Here is a 17,606-nt window from a genome sequence, read left to right as displayed (position 1 = left end):
GTCTCTTTTTAAATTTGCTTGTTTTCTTAACTGCACAAATGAATGAAACCATATGGTATTTGTCTTTCTCTGACTTATTTTACTTGGCATTATACTCTCTAGATCTATACAGGTTGTTGCAAAAAGCAAGATTTCATTCTTTCCTTGGCCGAGGTATTCCATTGTATATACGTACCCTGTTTTCTTCCATCTATCAGTGGGCACTTGGGTTGCTTCCATGTCTTTGCTACTGTAAACAATGCCGCAAAAAACACAGCATATAACTTTTCAAGTTAGTATTTTCATACTCTGGGTAAATACCCAGGAGTATGACTACAGGATCATATGTAATTCTATTTTTAATTTATTTTTTATTTTTTTTATTTATGATAGTCACACAGAGAGAGAGAGAGAGAGAGAGGCAGAGACACAGGCAGAGGGAGAAGCAGGCTCCATGCACCGGAAGCCTGACGTGGGATTCGATCCTGGGTCTCCGGGATCGCGCCCTGGGCCAAAGGCAGGCGCCAAACTGCTGCGCCACCCAGGGATCCCCTCTATTTTTAATTTTTAAAGGAACCTTCATACTGTTTCCACAGTGGCTACACTAGTTTGCATTCCCACCAACAGTGCATGAGGGTTCCTTTTTCTCCACATCCTTGCCAATACTTGTTGTTTCTTGTATTTTTGATTTTAGCTTTTCTGACAGGTATGAGGTGATCTCATTGTAGATTTGGTTTGCATTTCCCTGATGATAAGTGATGTTGAGCATCTTTTTATGTGCCTGTTGGCCATCTGGCTTCTTCTTTAGAGAATGTTCACTTTTTAATTGGATATTTGATTTTTTGGTGTTGAGTTGTCTGAGTTCTTTATATACTTCGGATATTATTGCAAATATCTCCTCCCATTCAGTAGGTTGTCTTTTTGTTTTGTTGATTGTTTCCTTCGCTGTGTAAAAGCTTTAAATTTTGATCTATTCCCAATAGTTTACTTTGATTTTGTTTTCCTTTGCCTCAGTAGACATATCTTGAAAGAAGCTGCAATGCCAATGTCAATAAATTACTGACTGCTCTCTCTTTTAGGATTTTTATGGTTTCGGGTCCTACATTTAGGTCCGCAATTCTCTTTGAGTTTAATTTTGCATACAGTGTAAGAAAGTGGTCCAGTGTCATTCTTTTGCATGTAGCTGTCCTGTTTTTCCCAGTGCCATTCATTGAAGAAACTGTCTTTTTCCCATTGGCTAGTCTTTTCTGCTTTGTTGAAAATTAATTGGCCATATCATTAAGGGTTTATTTCTGGGTTCTATTCTGTTTCATTTCAGACATACTCTTCTGTCTTCTGAATTTTTCTAACTCTGTGTCTGTTTCTATGTGTTAGAAAAGTCAGCTACATCTCCTGCTCTTGAAAGTAGTGGCCTTATGAAGACAAGGTCCTATAGCGCCCTGCTGTGCAATGTTCCCTGTTCACAGAACCCAGAGCTTTAGGGGTGTCTGCCTATGTGTGTTGCGTGCACTCTACTGTTGTGGCATTTGCCTTCAGTGTAGTTGTCTGCAATGGCTGTCTTTGCCTGTTGTAGGCAGGATTTGGTCCCTGTGTTGTTAGTGGGTGGGACATGCAGTACCAGCAAGGTCCATGCCAGTCCCCTGTAGGAACGGACCTGCACCTGCCTAGGAAAACTGCCCAGGCCAGGATGGAGGGTGTGGGTCCACAGAAGAGTGTGGGGTGGGGCACACTGTTACAAGCTAGGTGGAGTGTTGCACCGCACTGGTTCCCACGGGTGTCCATGTACCTAGGCTGTGGAGTGGAGAAGGGAGATGGCACCCGCTAGCTCCTTTGTTTTTGGAGAAGTCTCCCAAGGATACCCTGCCCCTCTAGCACATGCTCTGAGATTAGTAAATAAATCTCCTTCCTCTATACCCAAGGTATTTATCAAACTGCTGTTTCTATGCTGTATCTCCATGGGGCTGTTGGTTGTACTGTCTCTGTAAGGGTGGGGCCAGTTTCTTCTTGGTCTCCCAGCTCTGCCAGAGCCAAGCCCATTAAGTTTTCCAAGTTCCAGGTGTTAAGCCTCACTGATCATAAGAACCCATGAAGTTAGGCCCCTCTGGTTTCCAAAGCCAACACGGAGATGTATGGGGATTTGTCTTCCCTGTGCAGGTTCCCCACACCTGCGGTTCCTGGATGGGGTCTGCTCCTCTTCCTTCTGTGCACCCATGGTGTCCTGCCCCCCATGTGCAGTCTCATGGGTGCATCTGGCTTCCAACCATGTTTCCACCCTTCCTACCCTCTTTGATGTGGCCTCTTCTCTACATTTAGCTGTGGAGAATTTGTTCTGCCAGGCTTCAGGTCATTTTTTGGGTTATTTACACTGATATGGATGTTATCTGGATGTATCCAAGGGGCGAGGTGATCCTAGGATCTTCCTACTCATCCATCTTCATGAGAACACCTTAATGTACCAAATACTCAACCTTCACTCGCTCAACCTTGAGCGAACATTCATTAAGGACCTACTGTGTTGTAGGCACTGTTCCAAGCTCTTATAATCTCATTATTGGAGACAGATAATAAGTGAGGGTGACTAAATCAAGATTTGGTTCAAAACGGTATGAGACAAATGCACCTACTTTCTCAAGGACCCACTGAAATGAGAGAAGAGTTATTTTCTAAACTAGGGATATCACTTGTGGACAAGGAATTTTGAGGAATTCCCAGAATACAGAAAGATGATGGCATTAGATTAATAGGAGTAGGAAACAAACACTCAGAATAGTAAAAGGTGAAAAGTGTGAAAGGATCTGGTGATCATCCATGTCCAGCGTGCACAGCATGGAGCGTGGAGTGGCGACTGTGGAGGCAGGCAGGGGCTGGGTGTGATGACCTAGCACCCCCACCACATACCCAGTGAGTGGGTGGCAGAAGCACCGGCTGTCACTGAGAAAGAGCAGCACATGCCCAAGAGAGGATGGCAGGCCTGGGAGGGCTGCCGGGGACAGGGTAGGGGCCAACAAGAGAAGGGCAGAGCTCATGTATCCATTACAAGACTCAAAGGAGAGCAAAAGAAAGGCAGCCCTGGACAGGATTACTTGTCTTTTTAGTAAACACATGAAAGGATGCCCAATATCATCGGCCATCAGGGAAATGCAGATCAAAACCAGGAGATGCCACTTCCCACCCACTGGAACAGCCATAATGAGAGGTACAGACACTCACAAATGTTGTCAAGGATACAGAGAAGTTGGAACGCTCGTGCCTTGCTGGCGGAAACATAAAAGGGTGCAGCGACTTTGGAATATGAAGGTCACCTCAAAGGGCTAAACAGAGTTACTATATGACCCACCTATTCCTCTCCTAGGTATAAATCCAAGAGAAAACATACATCCATACAAGAACTTGTACACAAATGTTCATAATGGCATTATTTGTAATATCAGATGTTCATCAACTGATGAATGGATAAATAATGTGAATACTTTTTATATAAACTGGAATTCACATAAAATGATTATAAATCCATAAAAGAAATTAAGTACCGGTATATGCTACATCATGAATGACCTTGAAAACATGCTAGTTGAAAGAAATCAGTCAAAAAGATCACATATTCTATGATTCCATTCATGAGAAAGTCCTAGGAAATAGGGCAACAGAGACAGGACAGGGATTCGCGGTTGCCAGGAGTGGGGCAAATGGAGAATTGCAGTGGATGGGCACAAGGTTGTGGGGGGTGATGAGATGTTCTGATTATGGTGATGGCTGCACGGCTTGGTGAATAAACTAAGGGCCACCAAACAGCGTGAACGCTTCAGATGGCTGAGCTGAACAGTGTGTGAATTACGTCTCCACAAAGCCGCCTTGACCAGGGAACGGGGGAGGGGTCAGGGGACCATCCAAGTCCTCATTCTACATCAGGGAGTCAACCGACAGACTCTTAAGTTGATCAACCAAGAAATGGAGCTTACGTTTGCACGTGATTGAGTAGGAAGTAATTAAAATGATGATGCTAAGCACCAGAAGAACTCAGGCAAAAGTAAAGAGCGGTTGCCTTGAGAAGCCGGACTTGGGGTACACCAGGGGAAAAACCTTCACTCTGTACTTTATCCCTTTCTAAAGGGTTTAAATTATTTCCACAGCCTGGGTGTCTGTACTTTGTAAAAATCTGTGTAATTTAAGCAGGAGGGTCAATGCAATAGCAACTAAGAAGGATGTGTCGCTCTTCCCTGTAAGTACAGAAAGTAAGAGAGGGGGGAAAAAGCAACAGGTTGGAAAGGAACAAGAGCTGAAATAAGAAGGTCAGACTTGATCTATTTTTTTTTTTTTTCAGTTAAAGTAGTGCATCTAGGTCAGACCAGAGAGAGAAAAACCCTGGAGTAGGCAAACAGAAAAAGCAATAGAAAAGCTTCATAGTTGGGGCGCCTGGGGGGCTCAGGCCATGATCCTGTGGTCCTGGGGTCGAGTCCCCCCCATGGGCTCCCTGCTCAGTGGGGGGTCTGCTTCTCCCTCCCTCCCCATTCATGATCTCTGTCTCAAATAAATTATTTGAAAAAAAAAAAACAACTTTCATAGTCAGAGTACTGTGCTACAGTCCTTTATCTTTATGATAAAAATACTTGCCCTTGATTCACCTTCAGATTTCCAGGCAGATTAGAGAGGCTGAGAGGAAAGTGACTTTGTTTAAAGGAAAGCATGCACCTCAGCTGTCTTGGGGAGGAAAAGGGCTCATAGTTTTCAAAAGTCTGTGATCTGTGCCCTGTGTCTTGAGACTCCACAGCACAGGAAGAGCGGAAGGTCAGAGCCGCTGCCCTGCTGGCTACAGTTGACTGAGCCCTCAGCCCCCTGGTGGACCTGTGCCCCTGAGCCCCCCAGCTGGGTGAGCCTGCACCCCTCAGACCCTGGTGAGCCTGCACTCCTGAGTGCCTCCCCTCCCCATGAGCCTGTGCCCCTGAGCCCCCGGCGAGGCCTCCCTCTTATGTGGGGGTGAAATCGTACAGTGAGAGCACATTTATTCCTGTGTTTATCCCCCAAAGCTGATGATGTCTATTTGACCCTTGTTCTTGCCAGGGTTCAATCATTAAAAACCAATGAAGGGATGCCTGGATGGCTCAGTGGTTGAGCATCTGCCTTCGGCTCAGGGAATGATCCTGGGGTCCTCGGATCGAGTCCCACATCGGGCTCCCCACAGGGAGCCTGCTTCTCCCTCGGCCTATGTCTCTGCCTCTCTCTCTCTGTCTCTCATGAGTAAATAAATAAATCTTTAAAACAAACAAACAGATGAACAATGTGTGTCTCTATCACATGCACAAATCTGAAATACTGTTCAGCTGATGGATGCAGACGAGCCCAGATCTACATGTTGACTGCCCATGTTTTCCCTGAGGGAGAAGGTGGCAGCGCTGACTGGCTGCCACGTGGGAACTGGCTGGTTCGAGTAGGACCTGCGCCCGAGTAGGACAGCCAGGGAGGCCGTGTGTGGAGGGTAAATGATTCACCTGGGCTGGAGCGGCTTCCTACCCTGGGAATCGGTTAGTGGGGGCAAGTGGAGCTGCCCTGTGGGAACTCAGCCAGGCTGGTCACTCACCAGCCACTTGCTCCTCCAGCAGGTGCTCCAGGGGCAGGCGGATGGAGTCGTGTTCCACGGTGCAGGTGATAAGGTGGGGTACGGCCCCCGCCAGGGGGCCGCTCGGCTCGGCCCGGGTCCCCTCTGATGCATGTGTTAGATGGAAATGTTTCACCACCGAGTGGATCACTAAGTTGTTGGACTGCAGAGAACAGAAAGGGCATTTATAATACTTGAGCTACAGCCACAGCGGCAGTTTCTCTGACTTCATTTTCCTCGTGGCTAATGATTAAAGAGGACAAAATGGTCCCAAAGAAATTCAACTTCTGAGCCGCACCTTTTGATTGCCCAATAACAAAGACTTGGGGTTTCAGACTTTCCAAAATGTCAGAATTCATTTGCTGTCAATTATACCTGTCTTATTAAGCAATGTTATGAATTTTTACATTTCATAAATCTATCAAAAAAGAATGTTTTGCCTAAGTACCCCCTACTGATTGGAGTATAATTTGCCATATTAAGGGCCATTTGACATAAGCCCTCTGACCCTTGGACTTGATCCCACCACTGCACTTCCACAGAAGCAAAATGATGTACAGACGGGCCACTTATTAGGTGCAGCACGGTTTGTAACAGCTTGACCTTGGGAAGCCCTTCAGGGTCTACCAATAAGGGGACTGGTTAAACAAGTCAGGCAACACTGTTCAACAGATACCAAGGTACAAACACCAAGGAAACACTTTATGTGCAGAGATAAAAAGATCTCAAATACAAACAGACTTGCTAAATAATAATTAAAAAAAAAAAAGAAGAAGAAGGAGGTAGGGGCGCTTGGGTGGCTCAGTTGGTTAAATGTCTGCCTTCGGTTTAGGTCATGAACCCAGGGTCCTGGGGTCGAGCCCCACCTTGGGCTCCCTGTTCAGTGGGGAGTCTGCTTCTCCCTCTCCTTTGCTCCCCGCCGCCCCAACGTATGCTCTGTCTCTCTCTCATAAATAAATAAAATCTTTTAAAAAAGGTAGCAGACATTATATATACAGTACTCTACCCAATTTGTATAAAAAAGGGGAAATACACATATTTGCTTATACATGCAAAAAAAATCATTGAAATGGTAAATATGGAAGGATATAAGAATATATAAAATCTAAACACTTATTTGCTTTTAACATATAGACTCTGGAAGACACCAGGAAGCTAATGAAATTGGTTTCCTGTAGGCAGAGTGGATAACTGAAAGGTTCAGGGTAGAAGTCTTTTTAAAAACAAACAAACAAACAAACAAACAAACCTCCCCAAAAAACCCTTTTCTCTTACTTTAAATTGTAGATACAGAAAAGTGTGTAAAATACAAACATAAGTTTAATAGAAGTATAGCAGTGAATACTGAGTGACTGTTACCTGATCAAGACAGTGGACACGGCCCCACGTGGAAGCACCCCAGGCTCCCCTCAATCACAGTCCCCTCCTCCCCATCCCCATGGAGCCCACTACCACCCTGATGTGTCTGGTAATCATTTCTCTGCTTTTCCTATGCAAGCACCTCTTTTTTTTTTCTTTTTTTTTGGTGAAAAATTTATATTTAGATTTTTAGCCAGCTGAACTCAGTTTAGATGATGCCAATTTTGTTGGCAACATCCAAAGCACCATAGTCAGCAGCCAGTCGAACACATGCTTTCTTCTATCGGGCCTGATCAAGGTGTTGGCCTTGGCCACATCAACGTGGAAGAGCTACTTAACAGCCTGTTTGATCTGGTGCGTATTGGCCTTGACATCCACAGTGAACAGGAGTGTACTGTTGTCTTCTATTTTCTTCATGGCTGACTCAGTAGTCAGGGGGAGCTTGATGAGGGCATAGTGATCAAGCTTGTTTCTCCTGGGGGTGCTCTTACAAGGATATTTGGGCTGCCTTTGGAGACACAGACTCTTGGGTCATCGGAATGTAGGTGACATGCGGATCTTTTTGTGTGTGTGTGTGTGTGTGACTGTGCACGTCTTTTCAGCACTGCTTTTTTAACTTTCAGAGCCTTTGTTGGGCCCTACCAGGCAGCTGGGGCTGAGCTAGCTTCTTATGGGCCACTGAGAGCCTGGCCCCCAGGGGCATGGGCTTAGGGACATGGTGGCAGCTCCCTGATCCCTCACTCAGCCAGACTGGGCTCAACTGGCCCTTTAACTGACTTCATTCATTCCACATCTCAAGATCCATGCACTGCTGCAGGTAGCTGTGTGACACTCCGCTGTGTAGGAGTGCATCACAACCTAATAACATTGGTCTACCTGGATTGTTTCCAGTTTCTGGCTATCATGAGCAGTCTACCTGTCCCCAGGTTCACATGTGCCTCACCTGTCCAGGATGTGCCCTGTGAGTGGGACTGCTGGCTGACAGTGTATGCACGTCTTTGACTTCAGATAACGCCAACCCACTCCCAAAATGGCATTTCAGTTTATGCTTTGCATCTGTGAGCGCTTACTGCTCTGTCCTTTATCTATACTACTTTTGTAATTCTTAATTTTTATCATTCTGAGGTGTGCAGAGGTATTTCAATGTTTTTTACTCTGATAATGAAAGCAAGTACTTTTTCACATGCTTTGTAAAAAGCATACTCAAGTTTCTTGGCCATATTTCTATTGAGTTACCTGCCTTTATATTCTAGATTCTAGCCTTTTGTCAGTTACATTTTGCAAACCTCTCCTACTGTCTAGCTTGTCTTTTAGTTTCTTCATAGGACTCTGATGAAGTAAAGTTGGTTTTGTGGTGGTGGTGGTGGTACAATTTATCAGCCTTCTCCTTATGGTTAATGCTTTCTGTATCATATGTAACAAATTCATTGCTCTTAACTATCACAAAGATATAAACTTGTCACCTGAAGGCTTTCTAAATTTTATTTTTCATAATTAGGTATTTATTACACCTGAAGTTGTGACAATTATTTTATGTTGTGAAGCAGAAATCAATTTCCTTTTTCTTTGTGAATCCTACAGTTGTCCCAGCACTGTTTACCAGAGACCATGCTTTCTTCCTGCTCTCTTATGCTACCTCAGTCATATATGGCGATCATATAATCTAGCATCTGAGCCAGAAAAACTTAAGAATTAAGAGAGCACTATTAAAATTATGTCAAGACAACAGGCATATCCTGGGACTGTCCTGAGCAAACCAGGATACAAGGTTACCCCAGTCACATGACAAGTGCCCTTATAGGCACAGTGCTGTTTCTGGTCTACTGTCTGTCCTTGCCTGAAGACCATCTGCCTTAATCAGTAGAGCTTTATAAAAGGCTGGATATCTGGTGGAGCAAGTCATTTCACCGTGTTCTTCATCTTCCAGAGGTCTTGACAAGTCTTGGCCTTTGGTATTTCCATATAAATTAGTTTCTGAGATTCCACCAAAAAAAGTTTCAGGATTTTGACTGAGGTTGCATTGAATCTACAGACTACAGATCAACTGGGAAGAACTGATGTATTTATAACACTGGGTCTTCCAATCTGGGAACATGGTGAACTGCTCTATTTATTCAGAACTTCCTTGAAGGTGGTATACACTAATACTTCTATGACTTTCCTGGTGGGGCAGAGTCTATTAAAAAGGTTTTACAAATTATTTTTTATTAGGTTTATTTCCTAAGTACTTGATATTTTTCATGCTCTGGTAAAAACCCGAAATCACTATAGAAATATAGGGATGGTTGGAAATTAAGAGGAACAGACTAACGTTCCAGCAAGGTTTGACTTTAAACTGAACACATTTTTCTCCCTCTCACTCTTGAAGCTTCCCCACCCCTTCACTTGTTTTTCTGTAATCTTTTGTTCCAGGAATTCAGTATCGATACTTAGTAATGGGCCTTGGATGGCCGGTACTGATGCTGGTCATAAGACCACAATGAAGACATAATGAACATGGCTGGTAACATGCACCAGATTCCTATCAACACTACCTGGATGCTGAATTTTCCTTTTACCTGGGTGGGTCTGCAGTTTTGAAGGCATTATTTTCCTGCTGCAGCCTCCTTTGCCTACAAAGTAATACAACTTTCAATCTTCTGTCTTTGTGTTACATTTTGACTTGAGAGCAGAAAGGTCAATTTTTGACGACACACCTGATTGTTACTGGTACATAAAAACATGACTGATTTTTGTATCTAATAACTGCTACATTTTCTTATTAACTCTAATAATCTAGCTGCAGATTCTCTTGGGAGAAAATCTATGCAGACAGTCACATTACCTCTGGGGGACAGTCCTGCCTTCCTTCCCAGAAAGAAAGCGAGACACTATTACTAATTGAGCAGAAGCCTTAACACCATCCCGCTGTTTTTGATTATTTCTATTAATTTAAAAGTACATCTGGAATGAGTCAAACCTCAAAACCTTTGTAAGACAAACAACTTAGTAGGGATTTAACTGAATAATTCCAGGACAAAATAAAGAGGAAACTCTTTTTGTTGAAATAACGCAAAGCAAGTTAATTTACACATTATATTACAAATATCCTATTAACCACCTGGAATTTACTTATAGATAAATACTGGCTAATTATATGAAGCTAATTTGAAAAATAGCAAGACCAAGACAAAGCATGACTTAAAAAAAAAAAAACAAAAAACAAGGTGGAACCATGTTCTATTTTTTCATATAACTTAACAGTTAAAAGACTGTGAGCCTGTTTAGAAACTTTACCTCGGTGCCTCCAGAAGTGAAGATTATATCCTGAGGTTTCCCACCTATCATCTTCGCAATGTTCTCCCGAGCTGTGTCAATAATGTCCTTGGCTTTCCTACCTTGAAAGACCAAAACGGAAACTCATTAATGTCGCTTCACTAAGTCCAATAAACACATGTTTAAAAGAACAACCAGACAAGGGGCGTCTGGTTGACTCAGTTAATGGAACGTACAACTCTTGATCTCAGGGTTGTGAGTTCGAGAGCCACAGTGGATTTAGAGATGACTTAAAAATACAATCTTAAAAAAAAAAAAGAACCAGACATGAAGGAAAAACTCTAAGTGGGCAATTCTAAGACAACCCATGTCCCATTAACATGAATACAATAGGCCACAACCTAGGAATATGCTGGTGAAGGGGCAGCAGCAAGATAGGACCAACTCAGTGACACCTACTGAGACTTAGTAAAAGGTGGAAGCAAATACAGGGGGACTCCCGGGAACCCTAAAATCCCCGAAGATGTGGTCTTCTTCTTACCGGATGCTACAGGAGAGGGGAAGCTGTGGCCATCTGCCTTGCTCCCCATTCATCAAGACAGGAGGGTGAAGGGATGAAATAATTTGCTTAAGATCACGCTGCAAAACAATAAAAATAAGCAAAAAGAATGCTCATGACTCCTCAACACAAGGTCCAATGCCGCATCTCTCAGTGCAGGTCCCTGGGTGCACGGGAGGTCACTGCCTCAGGGACAGATCTGCTGTCACACGGGGCCACACACCCCATCTATCACCCAGTTTCACTGGCTGGCACGAAAGAAGGGATCAAACTGTGTGTGGCAGAGAAAGGAAGGCTTCAGGTGGGAATTCTGACAATGTCAATGTCAATTCTTACTTGGTCTATTGGATCAATAGTCTCCAAAATTTGTTGACTATTCAGATCTACTTGTTAAAAAAAAATTTTTTTTTGATAGCAGGCACCACCAAATCAATCCATCCATCCTACATAAATAGAAATGTAAAATCACGTGGTACGTGGTAAAAATCAATATATACAGTGATTCACATACTCCTTAAGACTACTGTATAGGTTTTACTTCTAAGTAGTGAAGGTGTGTGGAGTTTGGTAAATCTAGTCATTCTGGTGATGTGTAAAAAGACTCTAAGAAATGTCAATCAACATGGGCAGGAGGCTGCCCTGGCAACCACCCTCAGCGCTTCTTGGGTGCCACTGGAGCCCTGTCCTCCACCCACACTCACTCCTGGGCTTCCTGCAAGAAGGAAGCCTTCTTCCTGGGCAATCACTGCTGCTGTTTGGAGCAGGACCCCCCAGAACCTTCTCTAACACCCTTGGAGACCTTCACATAAGTGCCTCACAGGATTTTCTTTTCAAAAATGGGTTTCATAAGTCACCTATTATTTTGCAAATGCTTCCCTTTTTACACTTAATCAACGAGTCTTAGAGAACTTTCTAGATGAGGGCTCACAGGGCTGCCCCACCAGCACTCTGCGGCCAGGAGAGGAGCCAACATGAGGACTGCCCAGTCAAGCGCTCAGGCGGCCTTGGAGGAACTGAACCTCTAGGACATGGCACAGCCACTGTGGAGAGAGAACAGCGGTTTCTTAAAAAGTCAAATATGCACCTGCCACGTGACGCAGCCATCCTGGTCCTAGGTATTTATGACAGTTATTATTTACTGAGAAAAGAGAGCAGGTGTCTGCAGCTTGGCTACCCCAGTGGTGTTACTTAGAATAGCCAAAAACTGGAAACAGCTCAAAGGTCCAGCAACAGAGGAAGGTCCGAACACACTGGTGCATCCATACAGAGGAGCACTGTGACCAACGTGGGTGAATCTCAAAATAACTATGCCGGCTGAAAGCAGCCAGGCAAAAAGCCCTGTAAGATTCCATTTCCGTGAAAATATAGAAAACACACACTAATCCTTACCAGTAGTTGCCTGGGGATGGTCCAGGTAGAGATTACAAAAGGGAATCCCAGGGGACTTTGGGGGTCCATGGCAATGGTCACTCTCCTGGTGATGGTTTCAAAGTTATCAAGTTGTAACTTTGCCTCTGTGGTTCCACGTACGTTAATCACACCCCACCGAGGCTGCCGGAGGGGGACGGGGTCTGTGTTGCAGTGTCTCTTCCACACTGGTGCAGAGGAAGTAAACTGAGTCCTGGGAACATGAGCTACTGGAACACTGTCTACTCTGGAGGCAGGAGAACTGCCAGAAATGACCTCTAGTTGTTCTTTTCATTTACTTACAATTTGTATTTTCAAAAGGGATCTAATGGCACCAGAAGCATATGCAAGGAGATTAGAATGGGAATGGGAATGAGATGCTGTCCCTGGGTTAATGTTCAGTCCCTGGGGCGGGGGGATGTCCTTGTTCTTAGAAGACACTGCTTAGGTATTTAGGAGTGAAGTCTGTTCGCAACGTACTTTCAAATGATTCAAATAAACGGGGCAGAGTAGTAATGCTGGAGAAATCCAGGTAAAGGAAATGCAGGTGCTCCTTATACTGTTATTTCAACTTTCCTGCAGGTGTTATGTTCCAAAATAGAACTTTGGCACAAGGAGTTAAAAGAAACCAACCAACCCATGATAGGTTTGCTGGCAGTGGTTCTCTCCCCCAGTCCAAGGTAATCATTTAGTCTTCTCTCTTTAAAAAGTAATATTCTTGGGACGCCTGGGTGGCTCAGTGGTTGAGCGTCTGCCTTGGGCTCAGGGCATGATCCCAGGGTCCCAGGATCGGGTCCTGCATCGGGCTCCCCGCAGGGAGCCTGCTTCTCCCTCTGCCTCTCTGTGTCTCATGAATAAATAAATTTAAAAAAAAAAAGTAATATCCTCAATTGAGGAAATTGGAATATGGCCTGCATTTCAGAGCCAGGTTCTCAGGTTTGACGATGGTAATGTGATGCAATAAAGTCCCTTTTCTCTCACACACACATAGGTGATAATCTATCACGCTGCCTGCAACTCATTCTCAAAGGCTCATGAAAAAGCAGTACATTTAGAAAGAAAGAGATCGAGGTAAGGGCAGCACTGTTGGATCTAGGAAGGAGACACCTGGGTGTCCATTTTCTTACTCTTAAATTTCCGGAATGTTTGAAGTTGTTGGTGTAACTAAATGTAAAGGGTGCTTGGTAATTGTAACTAACATTAGAGAAGACTCTGAACTCCTGGCTTTCAGGATGCAGGACGGATAGTAAGGGGCGCATGGGGCTCCCATGATCCGTTAAAGCAACCCCCCTTCACTTGGCCGTTCCTCACACCAGAGCCCCTCTACCTACCCCCCTGCCAGCAATGGCCTGTTCCTCCTTTCCCTCTCCCATCTCCACCCCTCTTCCCATTGCCTCTTGAACTCCCTGCAATCAGGTGTTCTGCTTGCTGGCCTCCCAAACCTACTCTGCCCAAGGGCCCCGTGTTCTAGATCCAGGTCCCCACCTCCTTCCCTGAAGGGGAGCGGCTCTCTCCTACAAGACCGCTCCCCTTCCTGCTCCTCCTCTTCCCCCTCCTTCCCTGGTTCCCCCCTCCCCTCCCCCTCGCCCCTCTGGGCGGGGCTCCAAATCCAGATGGCAGATGGCCCCTCACTCAGGCCAGGTCCTCCCTCCCTCCCTCATCTACTCAAGACTGAAGAACCAGCTTGGTGCTGCAGACTCCACTCGCTCCACCTGGGTAGCCAGAGCATCTGAAACTACACTTGTTCCACGCCGGATGCATGATTTCTCCCCTGAAATGTTCCTCTCAGCCTTTTCTATCTCAGTAAATAAATGGTGAGTCCTTCCAGGGGCCTGGTGCCAAAAGCTTTGGCTCTTGCCTTTCTCATACCGCATTATGCAACCCATGAGCAAATCCTGTAAAGCTCTGCCATCAAAAATGCCCGGAATCTTGCCCCACCTCTGCACTGCCCAGACACCAGCCCCATCAAGGCCACTGCTGAAATATTCTCCTAGCAGGCTCCCAACTCCACTGACCCCACCGTGGTCCATTCTCCAGGCAGTGGCCAAAGTCATGCCCTGACAACCCAATACACGTCATACCCTGTGCTTTATAGCTCGCCAGAACAGGGCCTGGCATGAAGTAAGTACTCAACCAATACTGGTGAAATCAGCTATTCTCAAAGTGTCATTTGGGGGCCCTTGGGGCAGGTACTTTCTGGAGTCCACAAAGTCAAATCTGGCTTCATCATAAGACCAAGGCCTCACGTGTGTTTTTATATTCACTTTCTGGAAAGTATACAGTGATGCCTTCCAGAGGCTACATGATGTGAATATTGCAATAGATTGGATGCAGGAGCCGGTATGGGAACCCAACTGTCTTCTGTTTAGACAGACATTAAAGAGATTTTCAAACACGTACAACAATGACATTCTTCTAAATTTGTTCTAGATCCAGGTCCCCACCTCCTTCCCTGAAGGGGAGCGGCTCTCTCCTACAAGACCGCTCCCCTTCCTGCTCCTCCTCTTCCCCCTCCTTCCCTGGTTCCCCCTCCTCCTCTGAGTCCCTTGCTGGGCGGGGCTTTGGGAAAGGATAGGTTCTTTTCATAGAGATGTTAACATGTAGTGGACTTACTGTTATTTTTAATGAATTCATAAATCTATATTTATTTAAAGTTTCTCAATTTTACGCTCTAGTATCTACACATATAGTACTTATGAACAAAAGCTCTTTGGAGTTCTTAATAAGTCTTAAAGAGTGTAAAGGGGTTGTGACCCCGAAAAGTTGGAGAACTGCGGGGATGAACCATGTCATTCCTCTGCTCAGAGTCTTCCGGATACTGCACCTGTCAGATGGAAGCTGGGCATTCACAGTGGCCTCTACGGCCCTACGTGGCATTGTCCCCTGAACCTCTCAGACTCCCATGTCCACCTCACGAAAAGAAAATAATCAAAACCTCCCACAATCCTCTCAAAAATAACTGTGGTGGAAGTGTCTGGTGTGCATCTCATCTGTGCTGGTGCTGCTGGCTGTCCACTCCTCTTCCACTCTCCCTTCCTACCACGGTGACATTTGCAGCTGGCTCCTGGCTGAATGAAGACCACATCTACAGTAAGAAATTCTCAGGTTAATTAAGAATTAAGATTTCATTTCCTAACTTCCACTGCAGTTGGAATGCCAAGGCATGGCCACAGGACTAACCTCTGGCAGTGGGTTATAAGCCAGAGTGGTACATGCAACTTCCAGAAGTGTTATGGAGGCCTCAGACATCCCCTTCTCCTCCTCTCTCTTCCCTTCCCACAGGCTGGAGTACTCATGTGATGGCTTGAGCTGGAGCAGCCACTGTGACCCCAAGAGGAAAGAGTGCGTGGAACATGGGAGGTGATAGAAGGAACCAGGGTCCCTGGTAATGGCTGTGTGACTACCTGGGCCCTGGGCTGGCAGAGACATAATCTTCAACCTGCTTAAGCTACTGTTACTCGGGGGTTTCTGTTTCTCACAGCAAAACGATATATTTTCCACATTTGTTCATCCAGTTTGTCTTTAGGGGGTGGGTATGAGAAACAAAGGAACCATACTGCACATCCTGTTTTATAACAAGCCTTTCCCACTTGAACCAGGGGCTGCTACTTTGCTTCTAGGTCATCGCTATAGTCTACACCATGGCTCTGACAGGCTCCAGAAGTCCACTTAGGGCTTCAGCACACTTAATGTGATGAGTCCTTGACCAATAGACACTGAGGTTATTTCCAGCTTTTTATTTACTATGACGAGCAAGGCAGTGATAAACATCTTGGGTATCTAAACTCTTCCCACACGTCCTTAACATTTTCCCTAAAATAAATTCTCCTGGGGGAATTATAATCATTATTAAATCATAATATAGTGAAAATAATTAAGCCATTCTATCATTAAGGTGGTTTTCTTTCTTTTTTCTCACTTCTACTTGAGTACCAACCAGGGAATGGCAATGCATACTTTATTTCTGATTCTTAAAGAAATGAAGGCTTTCAGGGCAACCTAAAAGCCACTGACAAATTTCATCAGATCAAGAAGGGGAGTTTTTCCTTTGGGGTTATTCCTAAACCTGTTTATGAGACATGTTTTCTATTAGCATTTAATTGTCCTCCATATTTTCAGGTTCAATGCATCAGAGAGTACAATTTACTACTGGATACAAGGCAATGTCCAGAAGATAAGCCAAATAAACCAACAAATAAGTTAATGAATAACTAGTCCCTGATACTGGAAAAGCTTTTAGTTATGAAGCTTATACTAAATAGGTTCAAAACCCCATAAAAGCCTGTAAAGTTGTATGTATCAAAATATCCTGGGGCTTGCCCACAGTCTCCCCCTGAAAGCTCTTTTGCTTCATCAGAATCTACAGTTAAGACACTTTATCTTGATTATCTTTGATATGCATCAAATAAGCAAGGTACGATTAGCCTACCATCTGAAAAACATAATGTAACCATGACATAAAAGTACTGATTTGAAGCAAACTGTTTTCCAAAACGGTCAACTGAATGATCCACATGAAAATAAGAATATATGGGAAATAAGAATATTTTTATTATAATGAAAATCAAGAATTTGAATGTAATTATCTCATGAGAAAAAAAGGCCAGGATTATATGCAATCCTGATGATTTAAAAGATCTATTTTGCAAATTTTGTAGGGATCAAGTGACACCCAGACATGAAAGGGTTTTAATGAGCAGTGTTATTACAGATAGTTCTTAATAAGACATCTTTATCATCTGGGTAAAGGGGACAGGAGAGTGTGTTGAAAATGAAAGGTTATGGGATCAACAGGCTCAATGTAAAAGTCTGGACTTCTCTGAAAGCCAACCAAAAATTACACCTCAGCTTTGCAGTTAACAGAAAATCTATTCAAAACCAAGTGATCATGTGTGGTGTACAATTTCCCTAAGAGCACCTCTGCCCTCCATATCTCTGGATCTGTGAGCACCTTCTCAGATTACCTGCTGGGTAAGGACTGCTGGGATTTCCCCAGGCTTCCCTCATGGCCTCGGTCATGGCCTGGATGACTTCTGGCTCAAGGGGGGTGGTTGCATTATAGTCCATATAAACTTTCCTGCTGGAAAGAAAACACAGATGTGCCCATTAAGGAAAGGGAGATGGAATGTGGACACACAGCTTCACTCTGTCACCCCAGTAGGAGCAGATACGGTCAAGGGGAGGGTGCTCCTCTGCAGAAACACCAGGCAGCTGTCTAGCAACTGTACTTGGGAGATCTCCCAATCTTCATGAATTATGGAAAAGGTATGCATAATTTCCAATCATCTAAGATTTACTAGTTTCTCTTATAATCCCTAGAGCACACACTTAGGTTTTCAAAACTTGTTTCCACCCCTTGGTAGGACCCATGGCCCCCTGAGTCTTGAAGCCTACCTGACTGCTCTGAAGGACAGATGTGCCTCCTGTCCTCCAGGTGGAAGGAGGGGAAGCATG

General features: G+C 44.5%; 1 protein-coding gene across 6 annotated transcripts in view; it reads right to left on the bottom strand.

Moving 5' to 3' along the window:
* The window catches only part of SCLY (selenocysteine lyase), a 38,585-nt gene that overhangs the window by 16,360 nt on the left and 4,619 nt on the right, over nt 1-17,606 (bottom strand). The window contains exons 2-6 of one of the 6 annotated variants that reach the window (XM_077869425.1): nt 17,117-17,229; nt 10,728-10,825; nt 10,208-10,308; nt 5,555-5,735; nt 176-229 (exon numbers count right to left, since the gene is read on the bottom strand). In XM_077869425.1, the coding sequence (XP_077725551.1) occupies nt 176-229; nt 5,555-5,735; nt 10,208-10,308; nt 10,728-10,776 (385 nt within the window). In that variant the 5' untranslated portion in view covers nt 10,777-10,825; nt 17,117-17,229. Of the gene's footprint in view, nt 1-175; nt 230-5,554; nt 5,736-10,207; nt 10,309-10,727; nt 10,826-17,116; nt 17,233-17,606 lie in introns of all 6 variants that reach the window. The other 5 variants (XM_077869424.1, XM_077869420.1, XM_077869421.1 and 2 more) reach the window with 5 other exon arrangements.

This window comes from Canis aureus, chromosome 24, assembly GCF_053574225.1.
Source record: "Canis aureus isolate CA01 chromosome 24, VMU_Caureus_v.1.0, whole genome shotgun sequence".
NCBI lineage: Eukaryota > Metazoa > Chordata > Mammalia > Carnivora > Canidae > Canis > Canis aureus.
Note: the sequence above shows the minus strand (reverse complement) of the source record. Positions and strands in the feature narration are given on the sequence as shown.